We start from the raw sequence: 17,213 nt of genomic DNA, 5'->3' as shown, positions 1-17,213 counted from the left end.
TAAATCTTAGCATGCTTTTCATTGTGAAAAGTACAAAGAACCTCCCCAATATAACTCTGAAAATAATTTAATTTCAATTACATATTTGGATGGAAAATAGCAATTGGATAAGGGACATGGGGAGGAAAGTTAATGTCTGCTTCATAGTTGTATATCCTTCATACCTGGAAGAAGTAGGAGGAAAGCAATGAAGATGCATGGTGAGCAAGTGTTAAAAGTTTAGAATTCTGAAAGGATAAAAGAAACTAAATTGAAGCTGGCAAACATGTAATTGCTGGGAAGGGAAATTATCGTGATTTTTATTGGCCTGGAGATTATGTAGGTGAAGATATTATTATGGCAAGTGAATCTTAATGTATCAAAAAATGAATGAGAAAAGGGCTTGTGCCAAGTATACTTTCTTAGCCTCTTTTCAATTCAATGAGAAAAATTGCTCACAGAAAATTGCCACCTGTACTAGCTACATCCTTCAATATTCCTGATATCTCTTTTATCAATTTTTAATTTCAAATGTACTTAAATTTTAAGTGCTTGCAATATGAATATCAAGCTTTTAATTATGAGAAAATGCACCGAATTATGAGAAAAATGGCAACATCAGTTTGTATTTGGCCTAAATGTATGCTTAGCAAGAGCAAAAATGCTGAGACATGCTTTCTTTTCAAACATAAGGAAAATTTTCTGATATCTTATTGTAATATGCAAGGAATAAAATATTTATTGGCAAAATTAGAAGAGTGATAAATGGAGATGGACATAAGAGAAAAAAAAAGCATTTTCAGACAAATTTTGAAAAATGTACTTTATTCTGAATACTTTCACTGTAAAAGCAGATAATATTGGTATTCTGGATCATTCCAGGAGGTTCAAAGTATTCTAGAAACCAAAGACAGAAAGGCCATTACTCCCCTATTACTATCATTCCCAAAAAGCTGGAAATTTGACTTCTTTGTGTTCATTTTCTTGGGGAGAATGGATTAAATTAATTAGTGGATAAATTTTTCTTCTATCATGTAGTTGAAAGGGCAAGTTGTCTTATTTGGTCATCTCATGGCCTGCCATGGTCATACTCTAAAATGTTATAAATTAAGAAAGATGTTATTATGCAAAGCTGTTATGAGAAAAAATATCTGAATATCTGAGAATTAACAATTTAAGACAAGGAGCTTTTATTTTAAAGGTAATTTAAATTCTTATTACATGTCAGAATTATATGTCAGAACAGTGAAAGAATTATGTTATAAATGGGAACGATTCTTCTTTTGAAAAACCACAGTCAAAAAGACCTGAGTTTAAGAAAGCCTGTTCAAAGGAGTCCTTTCCTATTAAGTATTCACTGAGTTGTATTTATCCTCTACCATTCTAAAAGTTCTTACAGTCAGTAACTTATTCAAAATTTCAGTGCAGTTATGGCGATGCATAAGCAAAGGGTTTGTTTCAGTAGCAAAAGTTTGATAAAATATTAATTTTGTCATATTGTATTTTAGGGAAAATATTACATGTAATTGTATAGTGAATTTCAGTGGTACCTATTGTGATACACTGTACCCAGAAATGTCCTTGGGAAATTTATTCTGATATAAATTTTGAAGTTAAAAGGGATTATAATCATATAGGAAAACAAAAACAAAAATTTCTTGTAAGGAAAATAAAAGCATAATTTTTCATTAGTTCAATAATTAAAAATAATTTAATGAGAAGTATAGAAAAAGATGGCTTGTGCTCTTGTGGGTCCCAAAGGAAACACAACATTTAACACTTAAAGTCATGCTGTTTGAGAGCGCATGTAGTATTTTTAGAGATTGGAATGGCATAGTGGATGAGTTTACAGTGGGTCTGTAGTGTAAAATATGAAACCTAATTCAATATCCATATGTGCACTCATGATCTTTCACAGTCCCCTAATGCTAAATGGCAAATACATTTTAATTAAAGCAGAAGCTGACATAAATCCATGTTCTATAATTTGGGCATTAGCTTGTAATCCCACTCAGAATATTAATTATTTTATTCATAAATAAATATCTAAAATTTATACCAGTAGATGCTAGCTTAAGTTTATAGTGATTTCCTTTCTGAACTCTGATTTTGTTTCATACCAGAGATCCCTTCTTTCTATATCCACCAATGCAAATAGCTTAGCATAGCACCACTGTTGAAACAGTAAATGACAAATTGAAGTGGTTCTGAACTGAAATTTATTATTGATTATTACCAAGTGAATTCTCATCTTTTATATTTAAAAAATACATATCCAGGATAATAACTATTTGGTCTAAATTATTTGATCAAAACCTTTCTGATGCAAGTATTTGAGATTTTAGTGGAAAGGGCTCATTTTCTTTCTTATGTCATTTTCTATATCAAGCTCATGACGCAGTATATGCCTTTTGAAAAGCACGTGGCATAGTTAAGAGTATTCCTTTGAGAAGAGAACTGTTTTTTAGTCTCCACAGGAGTTCTAAATTTAAATAGGAACCTTGATAGGATTGAGCTAGTGTGGCAAAATTCAGCTCATCTAAGAGGCCTATGGAATCTGTAAATACCAAAAAGAGGGATAATGTGTTGTACAAATAACTATCATTGTAGATTTGGAAATCCATAAATTCCTTAAAGTTTAGTTTTTCTAGAATGAATGCCCTTAAAAGCAGAAAAATATTTAATACATTTTCATTTTCCTCTCTTCTCCACATGTACACGTGGATATTTATCAGAATATAGTTACCTGGTATTTCTTGCTGTATTTTCTTTAAGGCTCCTACACTAATCCCTTACGATTTTGCCTCTAATCTGTGCTCCTGAGAAATACACACATCTGTCCTTGGGAAGTCATCATTGATTAAAACAAACAACAACCTTGTAATGTCTCTCTGTAGAATCATTACAGTAAATTGTGTGAGGATTAAATAAAATGACAATAATAATTTAAGTATCATGTGTAGCTACCTTAAAATAGTTCTATATAGCTCTTCCATCTAATTAAGATTTGGAAAAAATCCTACCTTCCATTAATCCTTACTGTGCACTTTCACTAAAAAATAGATTAATTTAAACAGCAGTGAAATTTTAAAAAATATTCTGTGGAGAAATGCATGCACAAACTATATTAATTGAGCTCTAAAATAGTGATGCTAAACAACAAAAGCAAGGAAATGCACAGTGAAGCAGGAAATGTACCATATGTTATTGTATACCTCGGTACAATGGGGACACTATCTTAATGGCTTTCTTAATATTTCTGTTGTACCAGATATTGGTGGACATATGGTATGCTGCATTTTTATACGCTTGTGTCTTTTCACAATTTTGTTACCTGACTGATAGCATTTTCTTTTTGTCTGCTGTTAGAAAAAAGGCTTTAAAATTATTTGCTTATTTACCTGGAGTTTGAAACACATACACATTATTTTGCTTATTAATTTAGACCCCATTTTTAAAATTTTCTTCAAGAGTATTTGCTTATTACTTTTATTTTTAAGCTTTCCATAGTCTTAGTCCCTGTATGGCAGTAATTTGAAATACAGCTGAGTATTTCACATGCAGATGGGTTTCGACTCACTGTCATTGCTGGCCAAACAGATGGCTAAAGCAACAGCAACAGCTGCAGAGCTCACCAGGCTTTGCACAACCAGGATGGTACAACCAGAGAATCATAGAATTATAGAATCCTTTAGGTTGGAAAAGACCTTGAAGATCATTAAGTTCACCAGTTAACCCAGCACCACTAAATTATGTCCCTAAGCATCATATCTACACATCTTTTGAACACCTCCAGAGATGATGACACAACTACTTCCCTGAGCAGCTGGCTTCAGTGCTTGACACTTCTTTTAATGAAGAAATTTTTCCTAATACCCAATCTAAACCTCCACCGGTACAACTTGAGGTCATTTTCTCTTGTCCTTTTTCTTGTTACTTGAGCACTCATGCAACTGGCTTCTTCCCTGACTGCCCCAAGGAACCTCAACCTGTTCCAGCTGGCATCCAAGTTTCCCATTTCACTTGGCTCCTAGTGCCCTTCCAGCTGAGAAACAAAATACAACTTCTTGTGACATCATTTCCTGGATACCATGTGTTTTGAAGTTTGGCTGATGCAGAATACCAAAGGGAAAGGTTTCCTTTATTTTTTTATGGGCCAATCTTCATAAATGTTCACATTTAATTAGGTTGTTCATTGTTTCCATCACATGGAATACACACATTGAAATCACAGAAGTCCAGAAGTAGTCAGAGGAAATATATCATGTAGCAGAGAAGAGCAACTGGGCCAAATCCTTTTGACACACGTGTGACTTACTCCAGTTATATCCTGGCAAAAATTCCCTTCATTAAAGCAGTGATCTCAGGGCTTCTTACTGGAGATGTTCAAAGACTGTTCAAACCAATGTGGAAATAAAAGGACATTGTTGTACATTAGTTGGTCAATAGCCATTCTTAAGTCTTATAAGGCTTTACAGACCAGGGCTAGTTTTTTAACTAAGATTTAGTAGTTTCTGGCAAGTGTGAGTATTTTTGTCAGAACATTTAAAACTTACCATTCTAATATTCATACAGCTGTTCTGGGAGCAGCTCATTATATGTGCAGCTGCATTAGTTTAAATATGAAATAGAAGGCATAATGAAAGTCTCCTAACTTTTTATAATATCAGTAACCTTACATGTTATCTAGCAATGCCAGACTAATTGTTTCTAAAATGTTTAAATAAGAAATATTTTAAAAAGAAATAACTTGATTTGTGCTGAAAATGTACCTTGTAATCTACCAATTTAAGTCCATAGCCATCATTTACACCAAATAATTTTTCATATATTTTAGGGTTTTTTTCTTTAAATTTAATTCAAAACTTTTTCAGTTGCTAGATTTAGGAATTCTATTTTTAATTTATATTAATATATCTTTGATTAACTCATGAATGAGAAAGGATAGAACTGAGTAATTTTGCACAAGTATTTTAATAAGTAATTGTTCATATAACTTATCTGCAATTTTTTATAAGGTTAAGTCATTATTGGAAATCATTAAATGAATGTAATTAAAAAGGAAACAGCGATCTCTTTCAAAAGGATTCCAGTAAAATTCAGTAAGAACAACCAAGTTGCTGCACAACCTAGTCTTGTGTATCAAGCAGGGTGAAGAACTTGCCAGCTTACTGATTCTTACTGATGTAGGGCTTGGCAATCAGTCTGTATCTGGAATAATTAGTGGGGATGTTAATCAGTAGACAGGAGCATCATGGTGTTCCTGACACTATGAAGAATTACACTGCTATGCCAGCTCAAAGGCTTTTACACTTTGGCAGCGTAAATGCTTTTGACATGTGACACTGCTTTTTTCTAAGAACGTTGTTGTTTTATAAATAGTAAGCAGATTAGATGAGATGTGTGCGCACAGTGGCATGACTGACCTGTCCACACTGTCAGGGAATGGATTTACAAAGGGATTACAATTGCAAAGAATTAACTGGGTACCATTACAGTGATAAAATGTCTCAGGTTCCCTGACATTTTATTCAGACTTTGTTCATAAGACTATTGGGGTCCCAGAATCAAGAGTAAACCAATGTGTTTGTGAATTCCTTTTTCTGAAAACCTGTTCAAGATATATAAAGGGACAAGGAACAGAGTAATTGCACCATGGCTTTTAGTAGGATTTGAATGAAAGAATAAAAGTGCCAAGATTACATGGAGGGACTTGGAGATATATACCCCTAAGCTTAAAGGACAATAAATTAATCATGGATGAGATAAAACCTAGTAACATGTAGAAACAGTTTAGATCTGACATGATTTCCTCACTCTTACATGAAGTCTTCTTGAGTCAGCTTGTAGTGCAGCTACTTTGGGCACACTTAAGATCCTAAATTTTGATAAATGTCTTCTATCCTGTGCAAGGCTACTGTCTTTTCACTGTGCTCTAAATTCCCCAGAGTGTAATAGCCAGTTTCTGACACCCAGTTTGAGTGGATTTTGGTCTGCTACACATTGTTATTAGGAGTGCAACTTAGCAACTCAAAAATTATAAAAACTGACATACTTTTATCATAGTTATGTTTCAATTATAAATTTTATAGTGCTTATACTATCTCCTCATCGTCATTAATTTAATATGAAGACATTATGCCAAACTAGTGGCTAGAATTCTGTCAAATGAGGAGTTTGATACCTGTTTGATCTTTTACACTATTTCCCCCTTTCCCTTCTTGCCAAAAAGACACATGAGTTGAAAGTGCTTTAAATGCATCTTGCACAGCAATAGGACTGAAGTTCAGAACTGCCAATCAATCAATAACGTCTCCTAGTCATCAAAACTGCAGTTTGCTTCTCACTGTGAAAGACAATTCCCAGCAATTGCTCTGAAACCCTGTGCTTTTTCATTTCTTATTAAGGAATCAGCTGAGAAACTATCTAATGTGTACACTACAGAAAGATTTTCTCATCTAAATTCTAATGTCTTCTATTAAAATCATTTTCTTAGAAGAAATTTGAGCTGCAACTGTTTAAACTTGAACTGACTTTTCTGTTTTGTGTTGTGGTCACAGCTTTTTAAAAATTCCATTTCAGAGTAAAGAGGCGGAAGGAAGTGAACACAGGATTTGGAACCAGACAAAGTTCCTTGTCTGTTGTTGGAGATTCTACCATGACAGTGAGTGAAGATGTGGGAGATCACCAAAAAGCCCTGCAGCAACAAGGCTAACAGCAAAGAGGAGAGGCAAACACTCTTCATAAAGACATACAAGAAAGTTTCATTGAAGAAGTGCATGTCAGATATATTATACAGGAATACTGTATGCATTTTTTCTATGTATTCCTGATTTTTTATAAGAACCAAGGAAAATATGCCAGAGTCAGGGTGCACATTTCTAGAAATTATGCTGACCATTATCATTCCTTTCCAGTTGTTTTAACTGTTATTTTTTGAAGTAAAAGGTGGACTTTAATTAAAATGTCCCTTATTTTACCTTTGGAAAAAGGACTTAAAAATGTGCATGGTCTATGAGAGAGGTTCACGTTCTGTCCTGGGAAGACATTGAGTCTGAAATGGAAGTCTGTGGTTTGTTTCTTCCTTTGCTTGTGTGTTTTACTTTCATACAGCAGTGGAAAAAAATATCTGTATCACAGGACCCCCAGTTCTACCAGGGTGACATTTGTATTACAATTTTCTTTCATTAAAAAAAAAATATTTTAAATACCCAAAAATTATCACATACACATTTAGATTTTTTAAAAAATCCTCTTCTTATGTGTTTCTTATACTCATCACATAACATAATAAATGCATCTCAAATTTAACCTTATATTACATTTTTATTTAAATTTCACTTTATTAATTGTCCATGAAAAAAACAAACCTGTAAATGTCACATAGGAAGTAACATGAATAAGACAAACTGGAAAAGCAGATTTTGAGAATTTTAGAAAATTCACAGTTTATAAAAAGACCAGCAACTTTCATCCATCAAGGGAGACATAACTTATAATTTTTTTGCCATGTGCAATTGATAATGAGTATGTGCAGATTCTATTTCACAATGCTTGCTGTAATTGCTCAGCAATATGTTTCATTCCTTATATCCCTATAAACTGAAAAAGTATCTGAGGGATCTAGCTGTATTTAAACTTATGTCCTTTCTAAGAGGGGGTTGTTATATTTCTTGATTTTGTTTGTAACCAAGGACCACACAGAAAGTGAAAAGTATTAAAGATAATTGATTACACAGGAATTGCATTTTTCCCAGGAATTCTCTGAGTTAAAGATGCTTGGACGCTGGGAAGAAAATGTTCTTTTGACCCTCTCTGAGCTTTAGGCTGCTGCTGGAGATGGGATGCTAGAGCAGAAGTATCTATGTTTTGACTACCTTTATAGATTCTTAACCCTCTTTCATGTTTGTAATGCTGAACTAATTTCAGCCACTACCCCTCAGTACATGCTAAGGGATATACAATGAGGAAATTCTGTCTTTGTTGCCAGTAGCTGATTCACAAGTTCATCAACAAGCTACAGAGATACTGTAAGACAATTTATTTTTTAATGGAGTTTAAACATGTAATACTTACAAGAACTGACAAGAAAATAAGATTAATTTTCTTCATAATTCAAACTTCCTCCCTTTATTAGCTCACTGGTTCAAGGTTTTATATTAGACAAAAGAACTCTGGTCTTGTTCCATGCATTGTGAAATGGCACACTGACTTTCTCTAAAACTCCATCTGCTTTTCTTATGCCAGCGTCTTCACGATGCCACAGTGTGTGAAATGGCTGCATTGAAAATGTTGATGTGAACAATAGAAATGGAAAGTGCATAATTATTGATTTTTAAGTGCTGTAGCAGCCAAATGTACTTCTGTGGTTACACTGAAGCACTTGAAAGTATACAAAAACAAAACAGCTTACTGATAAAAGCTTGTATCATTTAGATAAGCTTCAGAGATAAGATCCTTTTTTTCCCCTCTGTCAAGCCATTAGAAATACAGCTCTTTTAGAGATAAATTATAGTTTCAGCACTGGCCAAAATATCTATATGCTCCAGAGTATTTTTTCAGCCCTCAATAATAACTGTGCCTAAAAATCAAGTCAAAGGATATTAGGAATTACTGGGGAAACTGGGATTCTGTCTTTCGTGTCTCTGTTTCTAAATCTGTTGGAAAACCAAATAGTGCTTAATTGGTTCTGTAGATCATTTCTGTGTTAACAGCTTGGTGGTGTAACATAGATATTGTGGGAAATCAAACCAGAAGCTGTTTCTGTTGTTCTTTCTAACTCTACCCTAAGTCCTTCAATATGTGTTCACTGTATTATACTACCTAGCAGGTGGGACGCACCTGGCTGGTCTAAAAGTCATGGCAACAATAAAATTATCAACACATGATAGTTTTAAAACTTATATTTCAGAATGTCAGTACAGTATCTTTTCTTTCTCATAAGAAAATCTTAGTTTCTTTTGGGGTGGTTAATATTGACATTTATCCTACACATATCTTTTTGATAACTTATTGATCATATTTTACTTTCAGGCACCTTCTGAATAGCACTTTTTAAGTTTTCTTTCTTGCCTCTTATACACTGTACAAGATGCCTTAATTTTTCATGATTTCTCCCTATTGCCTGAGACAGAGAAAACTCAGCTACTTCCATTATCTAAATAAAACATTTATTTCACCTTTACACACACCAGGAACTTCAGAGGCATCTCTGAAGAAGTAAACCCATAAATTAGTCGCTTGAAAGTGAATCAAAATAAGATGATATATGTTTACCCTGGATGCAGTGAGAATGTTTGAGAATGCTAATTTTTGACCTTTCCATAATAATACTATAATATTTCCTGATCTTAAATCTGCAGCTATGATATTTGCTATATACCAATGTTCCCATCCATTCTTCTTCACATTTTACATGTGGGAAGTGAAAATACACAGATTTGTGCAGGAGTGATTTGGCCAAGGTCACCAAATATAATTATGGCAAAGCCAAGAAAACTAATGTTAAATATGATTACAAACAATTGAGCTGTTCATCTTTTGAGATGAATGGTGCCTAAAACAGTAGAAAAAATAGTCTTTCTTATTTTCCTTTTTAAGATAATAAATAGCATTAATCTTTTATGTGGATCAATTTTGCAAACTGATTGTAAACACAGTGATAGAACAACATGGAAATAATTTTCACAATGCTCAATTAAACCTTGTTTAATACCATAAACATGTGTATTATTTAACATTGTTATATGTGCAGAAAGACAGGAAAGAATGATTTATGTAGTCTTGTGGTCCTATACTAGTTGATATGGAAACAGTGGGTAACACTGTGTTTGGAATAAAATAAACTAAAATAGCTCAGCTGGAAGAAACCTACAATGACCATCTACTCCAACTGCATGACCACTTCAGAGCTGACCAAAAACTAAAGTGTGTTTTTAAGGGTATTGTCTAAATGCCTCTTGAACGCTGACAGCTTTGGGGCACTGATCACCTCTCTAGGAAGCTTTTTCCAATGTTTGACCATACTTTATGTAAAGAAATGTTCCTAATGTCCAGTCTAAACCTTCCTTGGCACAACTTTGAATTATTGCTAAGCATACTGTCACTGGGCAGTGGGGAGAAGGGTTCAGCACTTCTCTCTCCACTTTTCCTCCTCAGGAAGCTGCAGAGGGTGATGAGGCTGCCCCTCAACCTCTTTTTCTTCAAGCTACACAAGTCCAAAATCCCTAGCTGCTCTGCCAAGGACATTCCCTCCAGCCCCTTCACCTGCTTTTTTGTCCTTCTCTAGATTCATTCAAGGACCTTTATATCCTTCTTAAATTTTGGGGTGCAGAATTGCACAAAGTGCTCAAGGTGAGGCCACACTAACACTGAATAGAGGGGGACAATCTCTTCATTTGACTGGCTGATTACACTGTTTCAGCAATCCCAGGATGGGATTTGCCCTCAGCACTTCCAGGGCACTCTGCTGACTCACACTGAGCCTGCTGCAGAGCAGCACCCCCAGGGTCCTTCCTCCAAGACTGCTCTCCACCCATTCCTCTCCCAGTTTTTAACAGTGCCCAAAATTACTCCACTCTTGGAGCAGAATATGGCTTTTGTTCTTGTTACATTTCATCCCATTAAGCATTACCTAATGCTCCAGTCTGTCTAGATCCCTCTGCAGGGCATCCTGTACCTCAAGAGAGTCAACAGCAGTTCTCAGCTTGGTATCATTAGCAAACCTGCTAATGGTGTATTCAGCTCCTGCATCCAGATAGTTAATAAATATATTGATATATTGTTGATAAATATATATTAAGTTCCTTTTTGTCGGGCCAGGGTTTATGAACCTTCAAAAGGGAACCTAATACACCCAAGGATAACTTAGCTATTACCTTCGGAGGCAAATAATGAGCAGGATGGCTTCTGCTGCAGTGTTAGAAACAAAAAGGTTTAATAAAAGGCAAAATAACAAACAGAAAATCCAAGCCAGGTACAGAGGTCTGCCCCTGGTAGAAACACGTTCACAAAAGCCTCGTGGTTCTTTTGTTTTCTTCTTTTCTACTTGATGGGCCAGGCGGGACTTTTTGGCTTCTATCCAATTAGGTGACCCCAAGGTTTTAGTGAAGCCTCTGGGGTCCTATAAGGTGGCTTTTCACCTGATGGTTGAGAGAAACTTCTGGGCTTCTTTCCTTTTTTGGGGGACAAAGGCTAGCTTTGCCACTCTGTCATTAGGGGGCACTCTCCTACACTCCTACAAATATATTTAACAAAATGGGCGCTAAAACTGAAACCTGAGAAACACTGCTGAGGTCAATTGGCAGAGACATGTAGCCCCATTCAGTACAAACCATTGAGCTCTACTTTTCAGCCAGTTCATCACAGAGCACACCCTAAAAACACTCATCCCACAGCTGGACAACTTGTCCAGAAGGATGCTGTGATGCACTGAATTAACAACCGTAGTGAAACCCAGACCAACATCTACCACCTTCCCTTCACACACTGGCAGATGACTTTATCATAGCTATATATCAAATTAGTCATGTAGGACTTTGCTTTGTGACCCCATGTTGTCTGTGCCATGTTGATTTCCTCCTTCCCGAATTAAGTGCTGCTTCTCTGACAGATGTCTCAATCCCCTTCTAGAGCATTTTGAGATACTTTTCAAGACGCAGACCAAAATAATGTGCACTTATTGGACTGTTGACTTGATTAACAGTTAGACAATACTACTGAAATCTCTACCCTTGAATTCCCTAATCCTCCTGTCTCCATGACTTTCCCAACTGAAAAGTTTTCTCAGAATAGCCTGAGTCTATTTTCACCATTTTAAATGGAAAGAAACCTTAAATGCTGCATCTAAAATATGCCAGCAAACAGATTATTTCTCAGAAAACATAAAAATTCTTGGATGCCTTTTACCATTACAGACCTTTTATCATGTCACTTCAGGAAGAAGACAGGCAATTTTAGTCAACTGAAATCAGAAAAGGTCTATTCATAATTTTATACAGTCTAAATCAAAATTACCTAAAACCCAACACTAATTTCAAAGGATATTCGAAATATATTCAACAAATATAACTATGTAAGACTGCAAATGTGATTCAATTGCCTCCTTTAATCATGAATAGAATATTTTCCAGGCAATGCCATTTCAGGAATCTATTGATTATAATTAGAAAAGGGCCATGAATGACTGCTTATGCTAAGATTGGATAAAATAATTCTTAAGGCTATTAACATTTGAAAGGAAGAAAATGTAGATAAGAACAGGACAAATAAAACCCTGTTATTTACTGTTTAAACTTTGGGGGTTTATCTTTGCAAGAGAGTTTAAAGTGAAATTTTAGCATACCATCAATCAGTGACCACATCAGAAGACAAAAGTGGGCTTCGTAGTCATCTTAACTGAACAAAATGCTATTTCTGTTAACAAATTAATGCTTTTCTTCCAGTTAGATAATCAATAAAAATACAAATGGATTTAAAAGGCAATGTATAACCAAGCTTCTCATTACACATTGCACGACTTTATTGGCATCCACAAATAGAATTTAAGGAGCAGTTTTAACAGTTTTGAAATGGCAGCATATTTCTGGAGACTCTTAGTTGTTTCTTAATGTTCTGTCAATGGGCATTGACTAGAGCTCAATGAAATCATGCACCTGTCTCTTAGAAAAAGAAAACAAAACAAAAAGACTCCTGTGTGGAGTATGTAGTGACATGGTAATTTTCTAAGAAAACAATTCAGAATAAGGAAAAATATTGAGCTTTTAGGTGTTTGTGCTTAGAAAACACTATTTTAATCTACAAACATATATCTTAGACATGTATTTTGAAAAATCCCCTTTACAAGCAACAAATAAATTAATCCATTTTTAATATAATAATATAAACATATAATCTCATATTTTTTGTTTCCTTACCGTGTACTAATTCTGCACCATTATTCCTATTATATATTTTCATGTGTCTTGTTTAATTCATGTTGAGAAATAGGATGTTTAAATGCTTTTACTACATCTAATGGAAAAATAATTCGTTTTACAAATTAAATGCCCTATGAAAGGTAATTACATATAAATAATCATCAGTCACATTGTCTATTCGCAGTGTTGTGGGTTAGCCATGGCTGGCTGCCAGGTGCCCACCGAGATGCTCCTCCCTAGAACAGAGGGAAAAAACAAGATTAAAGAACTTTAGAATAAAGCTAACATAGTGATTTCTTACCAATTAGTTTCATGGGCAAAACAGAGTTGACTTGGGGAGTTCAGCTTATTGCTAATTAATAACAGTGTAAGATGATGAGAAATAAAAAACTAAACTAAGAGCACTTTTCCCTTCCTCTTCTTCCCAGGTTAAGCCTCAGTCCCTCACTCCTGACTTCTGTACCTCTTTCCCTCAAGTGGCACAGTGAGATGGAGAATGGGGTGTGTATCAGCCCATAACAGCTCCTCCCTGCCACTCATTCCTTCTCACACTGTTACCCTGCTGCAACACGCAGTCTCTTTCACAGGATACAGTCCTTTATGAACTGTTCCAATGAGGCTCCTTTCCATGGAGCGCAGTCCTTCAACAGCAGACTGTTCCAACATGAATTCTGAGCTGCAGCTCCTGCTAGAAAATCTGCTCCTGGATGGCTCCTCCACATGCTGCACCTTCCTCTTGACATGTCCAGCATGGGGTCCTCCATGGATCTGTGCTCTACCACAGACCTCCATGGGCTGCAAGAGGGCAGCCTGCCACACCACACTGCTCTCCAAGGGGCTGCAAGAGAACTTCTGTTCTAGAGCCTGGAGCACCTTCTCACTTCCTTCTTCTGTGACACTGATGTCTCCAGAGCTGTTGGTTTCACTTCTCATTCTTCTTTTCCACAGCTGCTGAGAAGCATTTTTACCTATTCTTAAATATGATACCAGAGATGAGCTACCAGCTGGGCACAATTTCAGCCAATGGCAAGATCTCTTAGGAGTTGTCTGTAACTGGCTTTGTCTGATATGGGGTCACCGTCCGTTGTCTTCTCACAGATGCCACCTCTATACCCACCTCCCTGTTACCAAAACCTTGCCACAAAGCCCCAGTATAATGGTTTTTATTCTAATTGTAAAACACTCCCTTCTGGAGTAATGTTAACAGTGGAAGAGGATAACTTAGAGTAAATTTACACCATTGTCTTATTTAAACAGATTTAATCAACCATTATTCTGTTGTTATGATCTCCTATAAACCAGTGTACCAGAACTGCATGAACTATTCAATACAATTGTGGCTATGCAACAGTATAGCGACCTGTTCCAGAGAGGTCAAATTTTATATTCTTCTCCATGCTTATGAGCTGTTTCCAATACTGCCATTCATTACACTAATTAATGAAAAAGAAAGACCACAAGAATGACACAATTTCACTAAAAACCACACAAAATTTAACCTAGTTTATTGTTAGCAAAGTAAAATTGTTTCCAAAAAACCATCCCATGCATTTCTGTTCTGTTATTAAAAGGCCAGCCACTTATAAGAGTTCATAGAATCATAGACCAGTTTGGGTTGGAAGGCACCTTAAAAATCACCTGCTTCCAACCCCCCCTGACATTGCCTGCCATGCCCTACACTAGTCCAGGGTGCTCAGAGCCCCATCCAAACCGGCCTTGAGCACTTCCAGAGATGGAGCATCCAAAATGTCTCTGGACAATCTGTTCCAGTGCCTTGCCAACCTCACAGCAAGGAACTTTTTTTTAATCCCCAATCTAAGTCTAATCTCTTTCAATTTTAAGCCAATTTCCCCTGGTCTATTACTACACACCTTTTCAATCCTCTTCAGATTTTGTCTAGGCTCCCCTCATGTCTTGAAAGGCCACAATAAGGTCACACCAGAGCCTCCTCTTCTCCAGGCCATAGAATCTCTAAATCTAGTCATCTTTGCAAGTCGCAAGTTCCCATGTACAGAATGATGGACAAAGGAAGAGCACCACAAGTTATGGGACTGATGGCATCTGTGGCCACCGATGGCATCTGTGGCCACCAATGACAACTGAATGTCCCACAAATATTCCTCTGTGCATACCTGGAATATGCAGATATGGTAGAGGGGTGCTATTGTCCAGATGTTACCTGAGACCAGGGGGAGGTTAACATAGCTGGGAGAGATTGTATGACTGAAAATAAACACAAAGAATGAGGAATTTATGAGCCACGAGGGAAGCCAGCTCATCAACTGTGCTGAAGTCAGCTACGACTGGCCAAAATGTAATTCTGGCAAGGGCAGATTGCAATCACCATCTCCCAGCCCAATGACCCAAGAAACCACTGACTCAAAAGAAGAGAAAGACTGAGCACGTGCTCTAATTAGCATTTCAGAACAGTGTAACCATTGAACATTAATTTCTTCATTTGCTAAAATGTGTAATACTTGAAAAGTTTTGAATGACATCAGGACCAGCACCACCAAGAAGCCCAGGGTGAAGAAGGACCAACAGGATGTCACTGAATCTGTGGGTGGTGACTGTCTTCTGCTTGATTTCTGTCTTCACTTTCTTTTCTATATCTTTCTACATCACATTTAATATTAAATAAAATCCACATTATTGACTTTGGCATATGGTCTCCTTTGCACCTTAATTCAGACAGAGGCATCTCAGTAGTCAGATCTTAGCTATGTTTTTAACAGACATGCTTTTTCTGGGTTAAATTTAAAAAAAGTGTCCAAACATATGAGAAAATGAAGGAGTGTTTTTGGAATAGAACCAGCACTTCAATGAAATGAGGACTAGACACATAACTTGGCAGATTCAAGAGAGCTCAGAGCTAAAAATCACCATAATCTTCAATGACAATGGAGTAAACATTCCATTTCTATTAGTTCAACTCATTTAAGTTCTCACAGTTTGCATCAATCTGCATTCCAGCCAATGTGAGAGGGAAAACAGAAAATATTATCTACATGTTCAATGAAAGTCTTTTCATGCATTCAGGGAAAGACAGAACCTTGCAAGCTGGATGGCTATTGGGACACTATTTAAAATTTGGTTTAAAATATCTTTCATCAAAAAATATGAAGACAAACTATAAATGTGAGTCCTCTGCAATTATTTATATATGAAAATACTGCTCATAGAACTGAAAATATTTTCTTAAAGAGACTTCACTTTCACAGTACTTTTTGATAGAAGATCACCCTAGACTGTTCAGGGAAAAAAATACAGAGATTCTTGGGTACAACACTGGCACAAAAGTAATAATAAAGATATATTTTATTTATGAACTTTCTTTCCACTCTTTAATTTGTTCATATTTTTTGTATATATGGAAGCACTAAGTTCACTTTTCAGTTTTGCCAATTTTTTCAGCAAGATGTAGTTTAATCCTTCAAAACTTAGCATTGTAGTTTCCCTTTCTGGCCGCATGGGTGATAGAAAAGTCAGATTCAGTTTTCCATGTAATTCTTTCTTAGAAGCTTGAAAACTTCCTGTGTCTTTGTTGTATTACTTGATATTTCTTTCCAAACTGATCTGAGTCACGTAGAAACAATTTCTTCTGTGTTTAAAGTCAGAAATTCAGGATAGTAGAGAAAAAAAAATCAACTCCTGGCTAAGTTACATTTTCTTATATACAAGAAGAAGTTTCTAAACATGAGCATTGGGTAAGGGTCACATTAAAAGGGCTGACTAAAGAGTACTATCACTACTTTGTGAAAAAGCTTTTACTGTTACTGGTATCCCCTCTTGAAGCTGATCCTAAAGGGAAAAAAATAGCTTCATTTTGCTTTAGAACTAATGCACAGTATAACTCAAAGTCCTCCTTAATTGCCATTTCTTCAGGCTTGACTTCCCGTAATAAAACATTTCACCCATAGGAGAAGATATATTTGGCTGCTGAAGATTTAACCATTTTCCTTAGATGGTGCCCTGTGGGAGAGACAAGGCAAGGAAAGACTTATTTTTTACTCCTAACTAATTTTCACACAGGAGAAAGGAGATGCTAGAGGTTAAAAAATAGTCCTGCTATATATTTTTATTTTTACAGCACAATTTTCTGAAGCACTGTTTAATTGGTATATTTGTTTGATTTGGCCAAAATTACATTGACCCTATAATATTTTCAAATGATGGATTCTTCTCATGGTTAGTTTCCAATTGAGGTCTTGATGCAGTAACTATCTCAGCTATTAGTTTGAGCATATCAAACTAATAAAGTCTATTAATTTGATGTACATCAAATAATGTATATATATCATGATCATGCATTTGGAA

At 35.7% G+C, this 17,213-nt stretch overlaps 1 protein-coding gene across 6 annotated transcripts in view; it reads left to right on the top strand.

The window, feature by feature from the left end:
• CCDC102B (coiled-coil domain containing 102B) overlaps window positions 1-15,875 on the top strand; it is a 156,470-nt gene extending 140,595 nt beyond the window's left edge. For 3 of the 6 annotated variants that reach the window (XR_010368548.1, XM_064432553.1, XM_064432580.1), the window contains one exon: window positions 6,562-8,878. Coding sequence is in view for 3 of the 6 variants with exons in the window: in XM_064432553.1 (XP_064288623.1) it covers window positions 6,562-6,651 (90 nt within the window). In the remaining 3 variants the exon portion in view is untranslated. Of the gene's footprint in view, window positions 1-6,539; window positions 8,879-13,324 lie in introns of those variants that run through there. The other 3 variants (XR_010368519.1, XM_064432560.1, XM_064432587.1) reach the window with 3 other exon arrangements.
• The last annotated feature ends 1,338 nt before the right edge of the window (window positions 15,876-17,213 follow it).

The sequence above is a fragment of the Passer domesticus genome, chromosome 1, assembly GCF_036417665.1.
Source record: "Passer domesticus isolate bPasDom1 chromosome 1, bPasDom1.hap1, whole genome shotgun sequence".
NCBI classification, from domain to species: domain Eukaryota; kingdom Metazoa; phylum Chordata; class Aves; order Passeriformes; family Passeridae; genus Passer; species Passer domesticus.
Note: the sequence above shows the minus strand (reverse complement) of the source record. Positions and strands in the feature narration are given on the sequence as shown.